Source organism: Chinchilla lanigera, unplaced genomic scaffold (assembly GCF_000276665.1).
Source record: "Chinchilla lanigera isolate Chin_1 unplaced genomic scaffold, ChiLan1.0 scaffold00058, whole genome shotgun sequence".
NCBI lineage: Eukaryota > Metazoa > Chordata > Mammalia > Rodentia > Chinchillidae > Chinchilla > Chinchilla lanigera.
Window position 1 is genome coordinate 3,018,515 of NW_004955459.1, and position 15,948 is coordinate 3,034,462.

The 15,948-nt window shown below is 41.9% G+C and overlaps 1 protein-coding gene and 1 long non-coding RNA gene across 6 annotated transcripts in view; one reads left to right on the top strand and one right to left on the bottom strand.

The window, feature by feature from the left end:
- Positions 1-1,938: 1,938 nt before the first annotated feature.
- LOC102003519 lies at positions 1,939-2,998 on the bottom strand. Its single transcript, XR_263011.2, has 2 exons — positions 2,906-2,998; positions 1,939-2,812 (listed from the first exon to the last, which is right to left on the bottom strand). It is a non-coding gene; the product is annotated as an uncharacterized LOC102003519 (long non-coding RNA).
- Iws1 (IWS1 homolog (S. cerevisiae)) overlaps positions 2,806-15,948 on the top strand; it is a 42,044-nt gene continuing 28,901 nt past the window's right edge. For 4 of the 5 annotated variants that reach the window (XR_263010.1, XM_005397606.1, XM_005397607.1 and 1 more), the window contains exons 1-2: positions 2,806-3,283; positions 5,108-5,223. Coding sequence is in view for 3 of the 5 variants with exons in the window: in XM_005397606.1 (XP_005397663.1) it covers positions 3,250-3,283; positions 5,108-5,223 (150 nt within the window). In the remaining 2 variants the exon portion in view is untranslated. Of the gene's footprint in view, positions 3,284-3,342; positions 3,498-5,107; positions 5,224-15,948 lie in introns of those variants that run through there. The other variant, XM_013521080.1, reaches the window with a different exon arrangement.

Consider the following 15,948-nt stretch of genomic DNA (forward strand, 5'->3'; position numbering starts at 1 on the left):
GCATGGGATGGGTTTTTTTTTGTTTTTTGACTTTTTTGAAACAGGGTAGAGTCTCACTATGCAGTTCAGGCTGGCCTTGAGCTCACTTTGTAGCCCAGGCTGGCCTCGAACTCCCATCAATCCTCCTGCCTCAGCCTCCCAAGTGCTGGGATTACAGGCGTGCACCACCACACCCAGCTAACCTTTCCTTCCTTAATGTTGGGCATCAGGTATTTTATCTCAGGAATGAGAGAAAAGTAACCAAGACAATGGGGAAACTGAGACTCATAGAAAGCTGTAGCTTGTCCTAGAATACCAACCTCAATAAACCAAAAGCTAGACCCAGACCCGAGGGTGGTGGAACACTAGTCTGTAGCCCTGCCAGTGTCAGGCTGATCACTGTATGATTTGACCCCTACTGGACACGTTCAGCAGGTCACAGTGTCTTTTTTTTTTTTTTTTTTAAAGAGTAAGAGAAGGATAACAATAATGGGGGGGGGTTTACCAAATTACAAACAAAGTGGTAGGAAATTATCAATGGTTATTGTTTTCCATATTGTTATCTACAAAATAGTTTCTCAGGAAAACAAATAGACAAAAGAGGTAGATTATCAATAGTTGTTGTACTCTACTTAGGTATCTTCGAAAGAAAATAAATATAACTATACATGAGTGACCTATTGAATAATCATTAACTATTCTCAATTTTTTTTTTTTTTGTACTAGGAATCGAACTCAGGACCTTGCACTTGCCAGGCAGGCATTTGTGCCACTGAGCTATGTTGCCAGCCAGGTCACAGTGTCTTAAGAAGTTGGCCAAATCAACTTTAAACTGGCTTAACAACTCTGTATCTCTGGGTTATCAGTTATGAGAGAAAGAGTTTTGAAGTACCACAAGCTGGCCTCTTTGTCCTTAGTATCACTGTGGGATGGCTTCTCCTGGATGCCTCACCTCCATCACTGCCGTGTGCCAGTTGTGCTGGGAATAGAGTGAAGCTTAAGGGAGGGGTGATGTCAGAGATCAAAACAGAAGTCATTCAAGACCAGAAAGGCACATTTATGCTGCTCATGAAGTTTTCTACCAGTCTGTTGGAGGAAAGGAGCTCTGAAGCACTCTCCTGAAGCATGCTTCTCTAATTTAATCTGTATTTACTTGAAAGAGATGTCTTGTCTCACTAAATTGTTGGCTTCCTGGGTATAAACACTAGATCTGATGCTTCTTTGCAGCCTCAGCATACTGTTGTATGATCAGTCAACATTTCTCTCTCCATTCTCCAAAACATCAGAACAGTTACTTTTACATTAAAATTCATCAATTATCTCCTTGCAATTGCATTGTCGATATAACCCAATCAGTTTGTGTCTGTTAGTCTTATATCTGATGAAACTAAGAATCATTATAGGCAGGATTTGCACTGGGTTTCTTCTTCCTCAACTTCTTCCTCAACTTCCCTATTTGTCTGTCCTATTCACACAGGTATAAACTCATTCACTCTTTAGAAGAGAGTTTAGATCCTGGGGTCTTTTCTGTCAAATGTAAAGAAACTAAAAATTTTAATTTTGTACCTCTAGTTCCACACATTGCTAGTTCTTTGCTCTTCTAGGCTCAAGACAGCCCGAAATGCCATTCCCACAGCTGAAGGGGGGAAATTTGGATTTCAAAGCTGTTCTTACTATGCCAAAGAAGGAATACTCATCAACTCTCTTGCAAAAAAATGGTAATTTCCAGAAGAATCGCCTTTCCCCCTTCCTTCCCTTCACGTGTCCCTTTCAGGAGTCCAGAACTGGGACCACTAGGACATTCTGACTACCTACAAAGGGGTCATATATCTGTAGTAGCGACAAAGGGCCCTATTTGTGCAAGTCTACAGCTCCTGAAAGATCTTTGTTTTGTGTATACCGTCACAGTCCCTCCTCTGATCAAAAGGCAAAAATGCTCTCCCCAACTAAGACAAAATGAACAAGTAAGAAAATGGATTTTATTCAGCTTATTACAATAGGGTGGGAGCCCAGATATGGCCAGTGTCTTGGCAAGATGTTTGGCCTTAGACATTTTTAGGGGAGGAAGGTGGGATGATTCGCAATTGGCATTATTTTGCAATCAGAAGTTTCAGTCAGGTGAACAGAAAATGTTTAGCTCTGAATGGAGCTAGTTTCAGAATGGCAAAAAATTCAAATCTCATTAAATTATTCTTGAGATTATAAACGGGAATTTGTAAGGTGTGTGACTGGCCTTATCAACAGACTCAGACAAAAGGAGGGGAAAAGGGTCTTTGACTGGTTTTGTCACAGATTAAATGGGGGGGGGGTGTTTTATTTTAGGCATAAGCAGAGGGATATTTCTTTACAGTGAGCCAATCCAGGAACACAAACAGGCGAGGTTTCCTAATCCTGTTTTCGGGAGCATAGGACTCTCTAGGGTAAAGTGCAAAGTTAATCTCCTCAAGGTTTCACCAGGGGCCATTTCTGGAGGCAAAGATCTGCACTTCTTATTGTTGACCAAATGGGTTCTTACTTTGGAAATTAAGTAATTATTTTACAAAGAAGGTAAGTAAAATGCCATGTCAGGAGGTGCTTTTGAGCATTCCAATTAGTAATGCGTCGTAGTGCCGCAGGCTCTAAACAAGTCCCGTAGCCTGACGCGCCACTTCGACGAACCTGGGGCGGGAATCAAGCTCCTCACTGCAGGACCGGAACGGTAGTTTATGTGGCTGAACGATTGTAAGGTATGCTTTTGGAGGGTCTTCATTCTTAGGAACAGTATCTCAATTGCGCTTCAAAGAAAGCGCAGACGCAGAAGTAAGCAGATAACATTCTTTCACGGAAAACACACCTGGATCAGCGAAAGGAAGGTACTTAACCGAAAGCGGAACTGCCGCTACGTTTTGCCAGTAGTCCCCATTTCGGCCATGCCTCGCCTCCTTACCGTCGCGTCTTCTCATTGGTCGTTTTGACGCACGCCAGCGCCTGCGCACTGCATCCCTTTGAGGGTCGTGGATAGACGCCATTTTGGCCCCAGCGGTGCTTCTGGGAAGTGGATTCTTGACCCGCCCGGCTGCTGCCCTTTCCGTGCGGCCCTTTCTGAGCGGGCTTTCCGGTTGAAACCTTCGATCTTGCAGCCGCCGTTTTTTATTCTCCGTTTTCTCCGCAGTCTCCGTTTAGGCAGGAGCCTCGGAGCACTGAGCCGCGCCATCGGAGGTCACACCACCAAGAAGGAGGTGACGGGGGCGGCGCGGGGTGCGGACACTCCCCGCGGAGAGCCCGCCTGCCATGGACTCCGAGTACTACAGTGGCGACCAGTCAGGTGGGTTAGGGGCGGGGGACGGCGCCCGGGTCCCTCCTCGGACGCGTCCCGAAGGGGACTGCGGGCGGAGCGGGACGCGCCTGGCGATCAGTTAGCTGCGGTGTCCGACGTAGAACCGTGGAGAGGGGAGCGAGAGGGAAAGCGGTCATCTGAACCGGCGAAGGTTTTGCTGAAATAGGGGAGCCACGTCCCTGTGTGTCGAGTGCTGGGGAAGGTGATGTGTTTCTTGTTGAGGGATTTTTCTTTTCTCGGAGTTGAGTTTATGGAGAATCCAAAGAAATGTTCACTACGGGTCGGGGATCCTTTCTAGACTTCCTACGCGAGTTAGGGCAAGTTGAATGTCTTCTGCAGTACTGGCTCCCCAGTGAGAAAATTCATCAGCTTTGTTTGAGTTGCATACGTATTTTAGAGTAAGGGTGCACCTCTCCTACGTATTGGTGGTGGTTGTGCCTTTCCACCTTGAGATCTTCTCACTGAAGTTTGCTCTTCTAGTTTATTCAAGTACACACACTGGGGCCCACTGCTGGCCCTGTGCCAGGCACCCGGGATGGGACAGGACCTAGTGCGGGGGAACAGGCTGTTTGCTTTCCCTTTGAGTCCTTGCTCCATTTGGGTGTTCTGTATCAAAGTGCTTAAGTAGTTGGTTAAGCCTTAAGATGATACTGCTTGGAGTTCACCTTTATTCCTTATTACGACAGCAAGCAGAAATAACTGTCTACTTCCAGTCGTGTACTGCTGTTTGGCTTAAAGCTTTTTTTGCAGTATTTTCAGAAGTTTTTAAAATTCGTTTTTAAGTTACTTTTAAAAAAATAATTATATGTCATATAGTACATAGTTTAAGAGATAACAGAAAGTTGAAGTAAAATATTTATATTAAATGTCTCACCAAGACTTTCTACAGCCTTAAACTGCCCTAAATCCCAGTTTTAGTTCATATTTTTAAAGTTTTGGTTAAAGTGAAGTAGCAATTCATGTTTACAGCTCATTTTGTAATGCAGTATGTGCTTCACTTTAATGAGTTTTCACTGTTTCCAGACAGGAGATCTTGCCTTCCTACATAAACAGTGTATCACGTGCAAGGCCTATTCTGGGCTCCAGGGAGGGAGCAGTAAATTGAAAGACCCACATGAAACAGTATCATTTAAAATGTTGTGGGCTCCAGGGACAGAACAGTAAATTGAAAGACCCACATGAAACAATATCATTTAAAGTGTTGTGAAAGGATGGTTTTAGGCCAGGCATGGTGGCACAGGCCTGTAATCTCAGAATTTGGGAGGCTGAGGCAGGAGGATCACTGAGAGTTTGAGGCCAGCCTGGCCTACGTAAGCAAGTTGATGGTGATCTGAATTGCATAGCGAGATCCCGTCTCAATCCCCTGGAAAAAACAGTTTTTAGCATAAAAGTTGAAATAATTGAACAGGAGACTATTATTTAAATGTTACTGACTTGATTTTTAGTGATTTTCTTTATTTTTTTGAGAGAGGGTCTTTCTATAGTTCACACTGGCCCTGAACTCATTATGTAACCCAGACTGGCATTGAGCTTGTGTCAGTCCTTTTGCCTCAGTCTCCCGAGTGCTCGGATTATGGGCCTTTACCACCACGCCTAGCTTTAGTGATTTTCTTAAGCTTCACATTCCTCTAAGAAGTATTTTTGCTGCCATATATGCCACATTATGTTAGCAATTGTTGGTATTTGTGTGAATATTGTTTTGTTCAAAACATTAGTATCATTACTTATCCTTTGTCAGTGTAACCTTTGCTCTCATATTCTTGATTCAGTGTGTTTGTGATTCACCTGGTTTTTTTTGTTGTTTTTAAGCAGATGATGGTGGTGCTACCCCAGTACAGGATGAGCGGGATTCAGGGTCAGACGGTGAGGATGACATAAATGAGCAGCATTCCGGATCTGACACTGGAAGTGTAGAACGGCATTCAGAGGTATTGGCTAACAAGCAGCATCTTTGGGGAAGCTATTCCCTTCCATCTGTATGAGGCCTCTTTTATTTAGGGGTTGTAGAGTCCCTGTCACAGGGTCTACATTCTAATCCTTAAATAAAGGAGATAGTAATAGTAATAAAAAACTGCTTTTAAGGTAAACAGGATGGTCTGGTTACTGATGAAATCACAGGTAAGTAAGTTCTGAGTGGGTAGAATTTCAAGTACTAGGCAGTTTTTAACCATACATATCTATTTTGAAAATAAGCCAGGCCTCTCATATTTGACTAGGTTTCCCCATTCCAAATAATGTCTGATAAGGGGGCTGTGAGCATTTGCAATATGAAGAAAAGTTGAAAGTTATCTCTCAAACTTTGTATCAGGAGTTAGCCTTCTTGGGCTGGGAATATAGGTCAGCATCACAGCACCCACCTGGCAAGCATGAGGTCATGAGTTTGATTCCCGATACCCGAAGCATATTCCAAAGAAAAGAGTTAGCAAAGAGTTAGCCTTCTTGTTTGAACTGTTATAGTACATGTAATAAGTATAGTTTGAAAAATTGCTTTTGTTTATTACTACAGAGTAGATCTTATACATTTTAATATATTTGGCCTAATATATCAGTGTTTTTAAAACTAATTTACCTCTCTGATTATACAGCTTCTCCTGCACAGTGTTAACAAAATAAAATTGGTCATTTTTCAGTAAGTCAAAATAATTTTTTTTAGTAGACACAAACTGAAGCAAATACGAATGATAAAGATGGACAGATTTTCTAAGAACATATGTATCATATTTTGTATGATTACACACACATACAAAGTTGTTCAATTTTATGTCATAGGTAGAATTCACTTGTGTCATTTTTATGTTTTTACATTTGTATTACTAGGTATGTATGTGTTCATCCTGTACTTACTGAGCACTTACTATGCATGGTGCTCTTTTGGTGCCTGGGACATATAGGTAACTAAAAGTCAAAATCTTTCTCTTGGATTTATTTCTAGTGGGAGGAGAAAGACATTAAGACAGTATACATATTTTAAAAAGTTGTATAGTTTATTAGAAGGTGACAAATGCTTTCCTGAAAGAAGAAAGTTAAATGGCTGGGATGTATCTCAGTGGTGTAGTGTCTTGGTTACTTTTCTCTCGTTGCTGAGACAAAGTACCCAACACCCAAAATTAAGGAAGGATAGGTTTATTCAGCTTACAGTTTGTGGAGGTTTCAGTCCATACTTGCCTGGCTCCAAAGCAGAGTGACACATGGCAGAGGGCAACAGTTCCTGAAGGCAGAACAGCAAAGCAACAAGAGCAAAAGGGAGGAGTGGCAGAGAAAACAAGTCTCTTTTCCTCCCTTATATTGTAAGCAGGCTGCCTCCACCCAGGGGCATGTAACACTCACATCATGTCCATGTGCTCTAACCCTAACCCTCCTCTTGCACAGGCTCAGGATGAATACAAAGTAAGCACCCTGGCTCCCTGCTAAATCACATAGTTAACCTTCTAAACTTCTCAAATTGATACAGTGTACAACATGCCAGAAGGGTAAGGGCCTGTCCTTTTTACTCCAACATGCAGAACTGCTGAGTGGCTTAGCCAAGCCTCCAGACTCCCCAAGCTGACACAATGTATCAACCATAACATACAGCCACCTGTCTAGCATGTGGGAGGCCCTGGTTTCAATCTCCAGCGCTGCCTCTGAAAAGAGCATGAAGGTTGTCAGGTACCAGGGTGAAAGGGTGGTTTCACTTTTGAACAAGCAAGCCTTCATAGGCGTATTAAGAGTGTGGCATTGGAGCCAAGGTAGGAAGGGGAAGGAGGGAATAGCTTTATGGAAAGTGTCTGTGGGGAAGCATTTTCCAATTAAGAGCCCCAAAGTGGGAGTGTGCTTGAGGTCTTTGAGGGCACTCAAAGGTGTTAGTCAGCCTTTCATCACTGACCAAATGATGGAGAAAAACAACTTGAAGGAGAAAAGGTTTTGCCTCACAGTTTCAGAGGTTTCAGTCCACGGCCGTGTCAGCTCCATTGCTTTTAGGCCTGTGATGATGCAGAAACATCACGGTGGAGGAAAGCCGCTCACCTCCTGGCAACCAAGGAGAGAGAGGGACGAAATCAGAAAGGGCCATGGACCAGGTAGAGTCCCCAGGGTCACACACCCAGGATTCTGTCCCTACAAGTAGTCCCAGGGGTTTCTGTCAGCTCCTAGTTAAGCCATTCATTTGTGAGCTCATCAAGGGATTAACCCTCTGATGGAATGGGAGTCCTCAGGATCCACCCTGAGTTTGTGGAAGCCCCACCTCTGAACATGTGAGTCTTTGGGAGCATGTTTTAGTCCCAAATCACAGCAAGCACCAAGGAGTCATCATGGCTAGAGTGGAGTCAGTGGGGAATCGAGAGGGTTGGAGAGTGAAACGCAGGTGCCAGAATGGCTCATCCTGAGGCCATTTTGGTGTCGCTTACTTTTTTATAGGCGCTTAGATATTTAGGCTAAATTCTAATTATTAGTGATAGTTATTTGATAATGTAAATGTTATTATGTACATTGGGCATGTAATAGTTTGCATGTTGGAAGCAGTGTTAAATTGATCATTAACAGTTCATGGTTTCTAACCTTAGTTATACATAAATGTAATGTAGTTCATCTTTAAGCAACTGCTTTTTATAGTAATAATGGATTCTAAGTGAATGTTCATATTGTTGAAAAGCTGAAAATTAATATAAAAATGTAAAGAAGAAAGTTAAAATCAACATACTATTACCACAGAAATGACTGTTAACCTTTTGCCTTTTGATGTTATTTCTTCTACACTGTAATTCTTCCGATGCATGTAAAGTACGATTTTAAGTTACTTGAGACTTTACTCTGTATATTTTGTGTCCAGACTTAAGATTATGCTTCTCCATGGCATTAAAGAATCTCAGTGAGTATAATTTTAGTGCCTGCATGATATAGAGGCGACATCATGCTTTTCCCTCTGTGTGCATGGGGCTTGATTCCAGGACTCTGTTCCCTGTGTCCAGGGGTTATCAAAAGTCAGGATGCTGCGGGCCCTGTAAGGGCTGGAGCTATAGGTTAGTGGTAGAGTGCACACTTAAACAGGTTAGAGCCTCAACACCACAAACCGAAATAATTAAAATAGCATAATATTTGCCTATGACCTGTGGGCATTCTACTGTATAATTTTAGTTATCCTCTAGGTTGTATATGCCTGTAGTACTATGAAAATGCTATGTAAGTCGTTGTAACACTATTGTTTAGGGGATAATGACCAGAAAAAGTCTGTTCTAGGCCCTACTACATAGTAGGCTATGGCCGGGTAAGATACTGTTTCTTTAGATATTTTCAATCTGAGATCTATGCTTGGTTGTTTACACTGTCAGCTCTCTTTTTCTTTTGAGAGTAAACTCCTTGCTCCCTGTGGTTAAACTCCTTGTTGCTCCTTAATTGTGCTGTTGTTTACGACAACACCCCGGGTACAAATTGCTCTGCATATTAATCCCATCAGATTGTGGCTGCTTTGAAGAAATGGTGTCTGAGAACAGTATTTGGGTATTCTTTCCCCAGGATGGCTCCTCCTAGCTGTCTTAGTCCTTGGTTTTTTCCTGCAAACCAGCTGGCCTACAGTTTTGTTTTTTTGTTTGTTTGTTTTGGTCTTCTTGAGACAGGGTCTTGCTGTGCAGCTCAGGCTGACCTTGAGCTCACTTTGTAGCCCAGGCTGGTCTCGAACTCACAATAATCCTCCTGCCTCAGCCTCCCCAGTGCTGGGATTATGGGCCTGTGCAACCACGCCTGGCTTTTTTTTTTTTCCTACAGTTTTGTCTGTATCTAGAATCCCTTCTGAAATGCTTTCCCCCACAGCTTCCTTCCCTAGTCTGCTGGCTAGTGAAGTATATTCTTTGAGTAGAGATTAAGAGCTGCTGATTGTGATCTCTTTTCTCCAGGCAAAATCTCTCAGCTTGGGCTCAAGCAAGTGGCATGTTGCTCTTTCAGTGACACCACAACACTAGAAGTTGCTGGGTGGAAGTGGAAAGGAGGTGGCAGCTGTTTTGTCTTGGTCCCCTCAGCCACGGCCAGGGAGACAAGAGCCCTTGTATTCTCAGCGTGAGGCACCTGTTCTCAGTAGAGCCCCCTTTCCTCTAGTAAGGGATAGGCTGAATACCCACCTCTCAAATCCACTTGCCCAGGACTTGAACATCTGAGGGCAGAACATCTAGTTCTCCCAGGGAAGAAAGACATCAGGCTTGAAGTAGGCAGAAGAGTAGCCCTGTGTTTTGACTGGAGTAGCAGTGAAAAGGTTCTGTCTTGCTGAGCTAGCTATGAGGCTGGAAGGAGGCAGCAATCTTGGTTCAAGTGCCAGAAACTAGCTCTCCCCTTTCTTGCCAAAATTTTGTAGATGTGTTTTCATTTTCTCTTTGCCCTTTGGACCATTTCCAGAGGTGATTATCGCTTTTACATGCTATCTCACTGTTCACTCGGGGAGCAGGTCTATAGAACTTGACATGCTGTGATGCTGGAAGTCCTCATTTGGTTTCATTTTTGTCTTCTTGCTTCTGGCCAGACCTTTTCATGTTCACCTTCTCAGATCTCCTGGGGACCAGCATTCTTTGCTCGTCTCTTACCATAATCTTTACTGGGCCTTTTGAGTTCTTTCACATTACTGGGTCTCCTGTCTGTGTGTGCAATGGTTGGAGCTCCTGGTCCTGTTGGTCCATAGAGATGGTTATGTTGCCTCCGGATCAAGACATTCTTGCAGGCCAGCTGTGCTGCTTGAACATCTTTGTATTACAGGATGTGTTGCATTTTAGTTCCCTGGGCATGAAATGAACTGCTAGTCACATATCTTTTCCTGTCATGGACAACCCAAAATGACTTCTTCATATTGTTTACCACTGCTTAAGTAAGGAGCCAGGGCTACCCTTCTGTTAAGGACGCTGAAATGTACAGTAGTAAGTATAAGAAGGAAACAGTAAATATTCAACAATATAGAAAGCAAGTGAATAAAGTTTGAATAAGTGGTTGTAATGCAGTTTTGAAATTATTTTCAAAGAATATTTGGAAACAGATTTCATCATGTTACCTGACAGATACAGACTATTAAATTGTGACTGTCAGGCTGAATGTAGCTGTATAGAAGGGTGGTAGTTTGAGAGTTTAACATACTGGAGGCCCTGGCTTCACTCCCCAATGCCTCCCACAAAAAGAATCATGACTTTAGATCCTACTTTAATTTCTTTTTCTTTTCTGCTTAGTCTGTCTTCAATTTTTTAAATTCACACAAAGATTAATAACAAAATGTAAATTATGGTAATCTTTAGATGGTGTGATTAATATTTATTATTGCAGTGCACATTAATCATTTAAATCAAGGGGAAAATAAGAATGACTGCTCCATTATTTTATGTGGTAGCTCACTTTTATGAGCCTGTATCAAATGATTCAAAATTATCTAAAAAATTCAAAATTTAGAAGAAACGTGTAAAGAACCTTCCTTTTGGGCCAAGGATATAGCCCAGTGGCACAAGCACCTGCCTGGCAAAGTATAGGCCTTGAGTTTGACTCCTACTACCAAAAAAAAGGGGGGAATCTTTAGTCCGCTAGATTTCTTTTTCTTTTCTTTTTGTTTTTTCAGTACAGGGAATTGAATCCAGACCTTTCCACTGAGCTATACCCCTCCTCTCCTTTCTTTTCTTTTCTTTTTTAAAATAAAGTTTATTGAAAAGCAGCTGTGCTTCTACTTCATGGTGACAAACAGAAACAAAACATTGTTTATAAGAGTATTAAAATATGAAATAGCGGTAAATCTTACCACAAAACTTACAAGACCTGTATACAGAAAACTGGAAATCATCTCAGAGAAATTGAAGATTTCAAGAAACCTTTCCACCTTTCTTCTCGAGCCAGAGTCTAGCCGAGCTGTCCAGTCTGGGCCGGCCTCACAGCGCTCCCGCCGCAGCCTCCCAGAGTGCCAGGTTCACGGGGGTGCACCACCACACCCAGCTTCACCTCTACTTTTAATTTGTTTTTAACAGTATATTCCCTTACTAAAAAATTACCACAGTTAGGTATCATTGTGTTTTCTTAACAGATTGATTATATTATATTGGTTATGTGCTATTTTAGTTCCTTAAATTAGGTGAACAGTATAAAGTTTTGTTTTGTTTTTTTTTTTTTGTCTTTGGTTTTTCTCTGGTACTGGAAACCGAACTCATGACCTTGCACTTGCCAGGCAGGCGCTTTGCCACTGAGCTAAATCCCCAGCCCCAGTATAAAGTTTAGACTTGAGTTTTTCTTTAGTTTTTGGTTTTTTTCTGGTACTGGAAGTTGAACTCATGACCTTGAGCTTGCCAGGCAGGTGCTGTGCCGCGGAGCTAAATCCCCAGCCCCTTGAGTTTTTTCTTTAAAGTTTGTATTCCCACCTGCCCAGGTATCACTGCAGCAGCAGACAGCATTTATTTCTCTGCACCCAACTTTGGCATATGGTTTTCAGTCAAGATATTAAATCTTTAGGTTGAAATATATTTCCCTAAATTTTAGCATTGTGGCTTAGTTTGTATAATATATATCTGCTATCATGTCTTTCAAGAAACATTTGTAAATATTTGCTGTTTTCTAGGCCTAGCAATGCAGACTTAAAACTTTGGGCTCTTTGTTGTCCAGATGAGTGTGGCAGACCTGCAAAATATGCTTTTGTACAGTACGCTATGATGTAAAGGCACGTCCAAGGTACCGTGGGAGGGGAATGGGATTCACAGATGTCTCAATGGATGGAGGAGGATCAGGTGACTGGTGGTAATGGCTCTGACCAGAACTGGGAGCAGCAGAGGTGAAGGCATAGAACTGGGAAGGACTCTGTATTGCAAGGATGACCTATGACTGGGAGATAGACTGGCTTAATGGGAGGCAAGGGTGAAGAGGAAACTTTAACTGTATAGTATAATAGCAGACCTCTGTGGAGTGATGATACCACTGTTTTGGATTATGTCATTCTTTACAGTGAAAGGCAGTATGGCATGATGGCCAGAATTTGGTTTTAAGTTGTAGCTTTGCTCCTTCTCCTTCTCCTTGTTCTTTTTTTTCTTGATACTGAGAATCGAACTCCTTGTTCTTTTTTTTCTTGATACTGGGTATCGAACTCGGGACCTTTTAAGTTGTAGCTTTGCTCCTTCTCCTTGTTCTTTTTTTTCTTGATACTGGGAATCGAACTCGGGACCTTGTACTTGCCGGGCAGGCGCTTATCCCCAGCCCCTCTTCTTTTTTTAAAATGGCCTTGGGGAATTGAGTATAGGGCTTTTGCATTGAGCTACATTCCCAGATCAGTTTTTATTTTGTATTTGAGACAGTCTTGCCAAGTTGGCCAGGTTTGAACCTGTGATCTTCCTGCCTCAGCCTCTCAGAATTCTGGGATTACAGGCATGAGTGACCACACTCAGCTCTAGCTTTTTGCCTCTTAATAATTGCCAGCCCCTGGAAAAAGTATTCCATTTTTGTAAACCTCAGCTTCACTCTCTTGAGGGAGGGCTAAGGGGCTATTGTGAAGGTTAAATAAAAATGTTACAACTTTGAGAACTGAAATATCTATTATATTACCTTATAGTTACATACTTACCTACAGTAAATAAGGCTGGTATAGTCTTTTTTGGGAGGGTTGATTTTTTGATTTCCTCAGACACGATCTTGCATTGTAGTTGAGGCTTGCTTTGAATTCACTATGTAGCCCAGGCTGGCCTCGAACTCATGGCAGTCCTCCTGCCTTAGCCTCGCAAGTGTTGAGATTACAGGCATGCACCACCGTACCTGGCTTGCTGATAGTACTTTCTAGGGGCAGGATCATTGTTAATCTTTATGAAGTTGAAAACTTACTATTTTAAAGCAAAATATACACTTGGCACATGAAGTAAAGTTTAAAAGTAATATTTTTGAGTTTACCTTGGGGTTTGCAGGTATAGTGGATACTGGTAATTGAAACTAGAAGTGCTCTACCGATGAGCTACATCTCCAGCTCTTTTCCTTTATGTTTTTACCTTTTTTGCCGGTGTGGTTTGAGGCGGGTTCTTCCTATGTAGTTCAAGCTGGCCTTGAACTCACTGTGTAACCCAGGCTGACTTTGAACTCATGGTGATTCTCCTGCCTCAGCCTCTCTAGTGCTGGAATTACAGGTATACACCACTGTGCCTGGCTTTTTTTTTTTTTTTTTTTTGACAGAGGGTCTTGTTGAGTTGCCCAAGCTTGGGCTCAAACTTGAGATCCTCCTGCCTCAAGCTCCCAACCAACTGGGATTACAGGTATGTGTCACATCTAACCTTTGCCTTGGCTTAAAAAGAAAATCTACAATGAACAGTTGCAGTAGTAGTTGATTATACATTTATTTATTTTTAGGTCATTAACATTTTTCCAAGATTAAAAGGGATATAAATAAACCAGTGAGATTTTGAGGAGTTTTTGTTCACTTTGAGAGCTCAGAATTGCTCTCCATTTGTGGTAGAACAGCTGGGGAAGAAGAGGAAAGACTAAACACTTTTTGAGTAGTTACAATGGATGTACAATTTCTTAATAAAATTTGTGTATCACATGGGAGGGATGGCTCTTAAATATGACCCATTTATAACTAGTTGCCAATTCTAATTTTTCTTGTATAGCATGAAATTAGCTGTGTGTTTTGGGGGTTTTGTTTGTTGTTTTGGTCAGCTGTTTTCTCTTTCATAGAAAATATACTAAAGAAGTATGTAAGATCTAGACACCTGTAAGTTTCATCTATACAGGAAAATAGTGTATGCTCTCCTGAGGGTCCCATAGAAGAACAGAGAGGGGATGTTAAGAGAGGTTATTTGGAACCTGGCTTCTGGTTGTTCCTAACTGCGGGCCAGACCCAGTGAGACCAGCCATCCCTCTATGCTGATGCCCTCCTGTTGAGTAAAGGTGGCAGCTGGCTCCTGTGGAGCTGTCTGGCAGCGAGAGATTGTGTCAGTGTCAGAGCCTGTTCTTAGAGGGTGTGTGTCAAACATGAGATTTCCTGGCCATTTCTGTCCTTTTGTACCATCTTCCTTTCTCGTTCTTGTGGTTCCATTTGCACTTCCCTTGTGTTAGGAGTCACACACTTTGTTAAGTGCTGTTTAGGGGGTTTCTTTTTCGTTGCAATAAAGGCATTTTGGTTTCTTTACTCTGCAGGGGGAAAAACATTAAAAATGGTTTCTGATCTCAAAGGTCAGTATGTGTTGAGGATAAATGTGTGGCCAGGCAGTTTCCAGGGAAGCAGAAGTGTGGGGAGGAGGAATGGCTAATGGCTCAGTCTTCACAGAGGATGCACTGAAGCTGAGCCTTGAAATGTGGATTTCTGCAGTTAATAATATTTGTTATTAACTGTCTTGCAAGCATTTACTTTTCAGGATAGCCCTCTGAGGTAGAAATACTGGTCCTGACTCTACCACATTGACAACATGGAGGTTTGAGTTGAGAAATTTTTCCATCCATCACACAGTAGAAAGTGGCAGGGCTTGAGTTTGGACCCCAGGCCTTTCTGACTCTAAAGTTTGTGTTCTTAGCTGTCAGATTCTGCTGACCTAGAGAGAAAGATGGAAGAGGCTTCAGGAGAGTATTTTTGCCATGTTTAAAATTATAAAAAGGATGAGGTAAAGGTCAGAGCACCTAGACAAGGAGAACAACATTCATAAGTGTGTGGATGAAGCTGACTGAAGTCAGCACTTCCAGATGACTGGAGAAGGATTTTTAATGTAATCAGTCATGTAGATCACTTGTCAGGATGAAAATTCTTTGACTCATTCCCCACATCTAATGAAATTAGTATCTGGAGATGAGAAGCTTTCACTAAACCTCTCCAAGAGGTTGCTGTGCGTGCTAAAGCGTGGGAACTTTGGTTATGTCATATATTAATGTTGCTGAGCTGGGGAATTGAGTCTGGAGAGGTGGGCAAGACTTCACTTTGCTAAAGTCTTAGGCATGCATTATAAGAATCTCTTGCCAGTACTTATCAAGACTTATTGTATACTCTGTAGTTTCATTGTATTATGTGTGTGCTTATAAAAGGGAGCTTCTCTGCAGAGCTGCGCAAGAACCACTGTGACCAACAGCATGGTATTACTTTGTTGTTGGTGTTCTCAGATTCTGTCTTCCCTTTTTGTGTATTTGTTGTGTGTTGCTGCCAAGGTCTCACACATGCTAGGCCAGTGCCTTACCACTGAGTTCCATCCCCAGCCTCTCAAGTTCTTTCCTCTGGGAGTCCAGCTGGTTAGCATTGACAAATTCTAGCAAGGGGATTTTAGTTAAGATCTTCTATACATAGGGTCTATGAAACATGTTTTTCAAAATTTTCCTATAGTTATTTCTTCATGGAATTCACTATGTAACATACTCTTTGTTTGGTATTTCACTGATTTATAACGGTAAGGTAGTAACATTTTCTGTTGTTTTGAGTTTGACACATCTGATGGGTGAAAACAAGTATCTTGTTGGCAGTTTTTAGATTTGATGATGTGCTACTTTGAGATGTACAAATTAACGTTTGCTTTACCACAGTTCTAGTATTTGGTTTTCAGTGTAAGAATGTCAGTTCTTGAATGTCATGTGTATTGTGGCCTTGTTCTACAATAGAGTTGTATGCTGAAATAAACAAGATTTTTTTCCTTACAATGGCTAAACAGTAGTTCTTTATAACTTAAGTGTATAATATTACTCACAGGGAGGTGTGAGGCATTATAGACATTTCTGAAGCC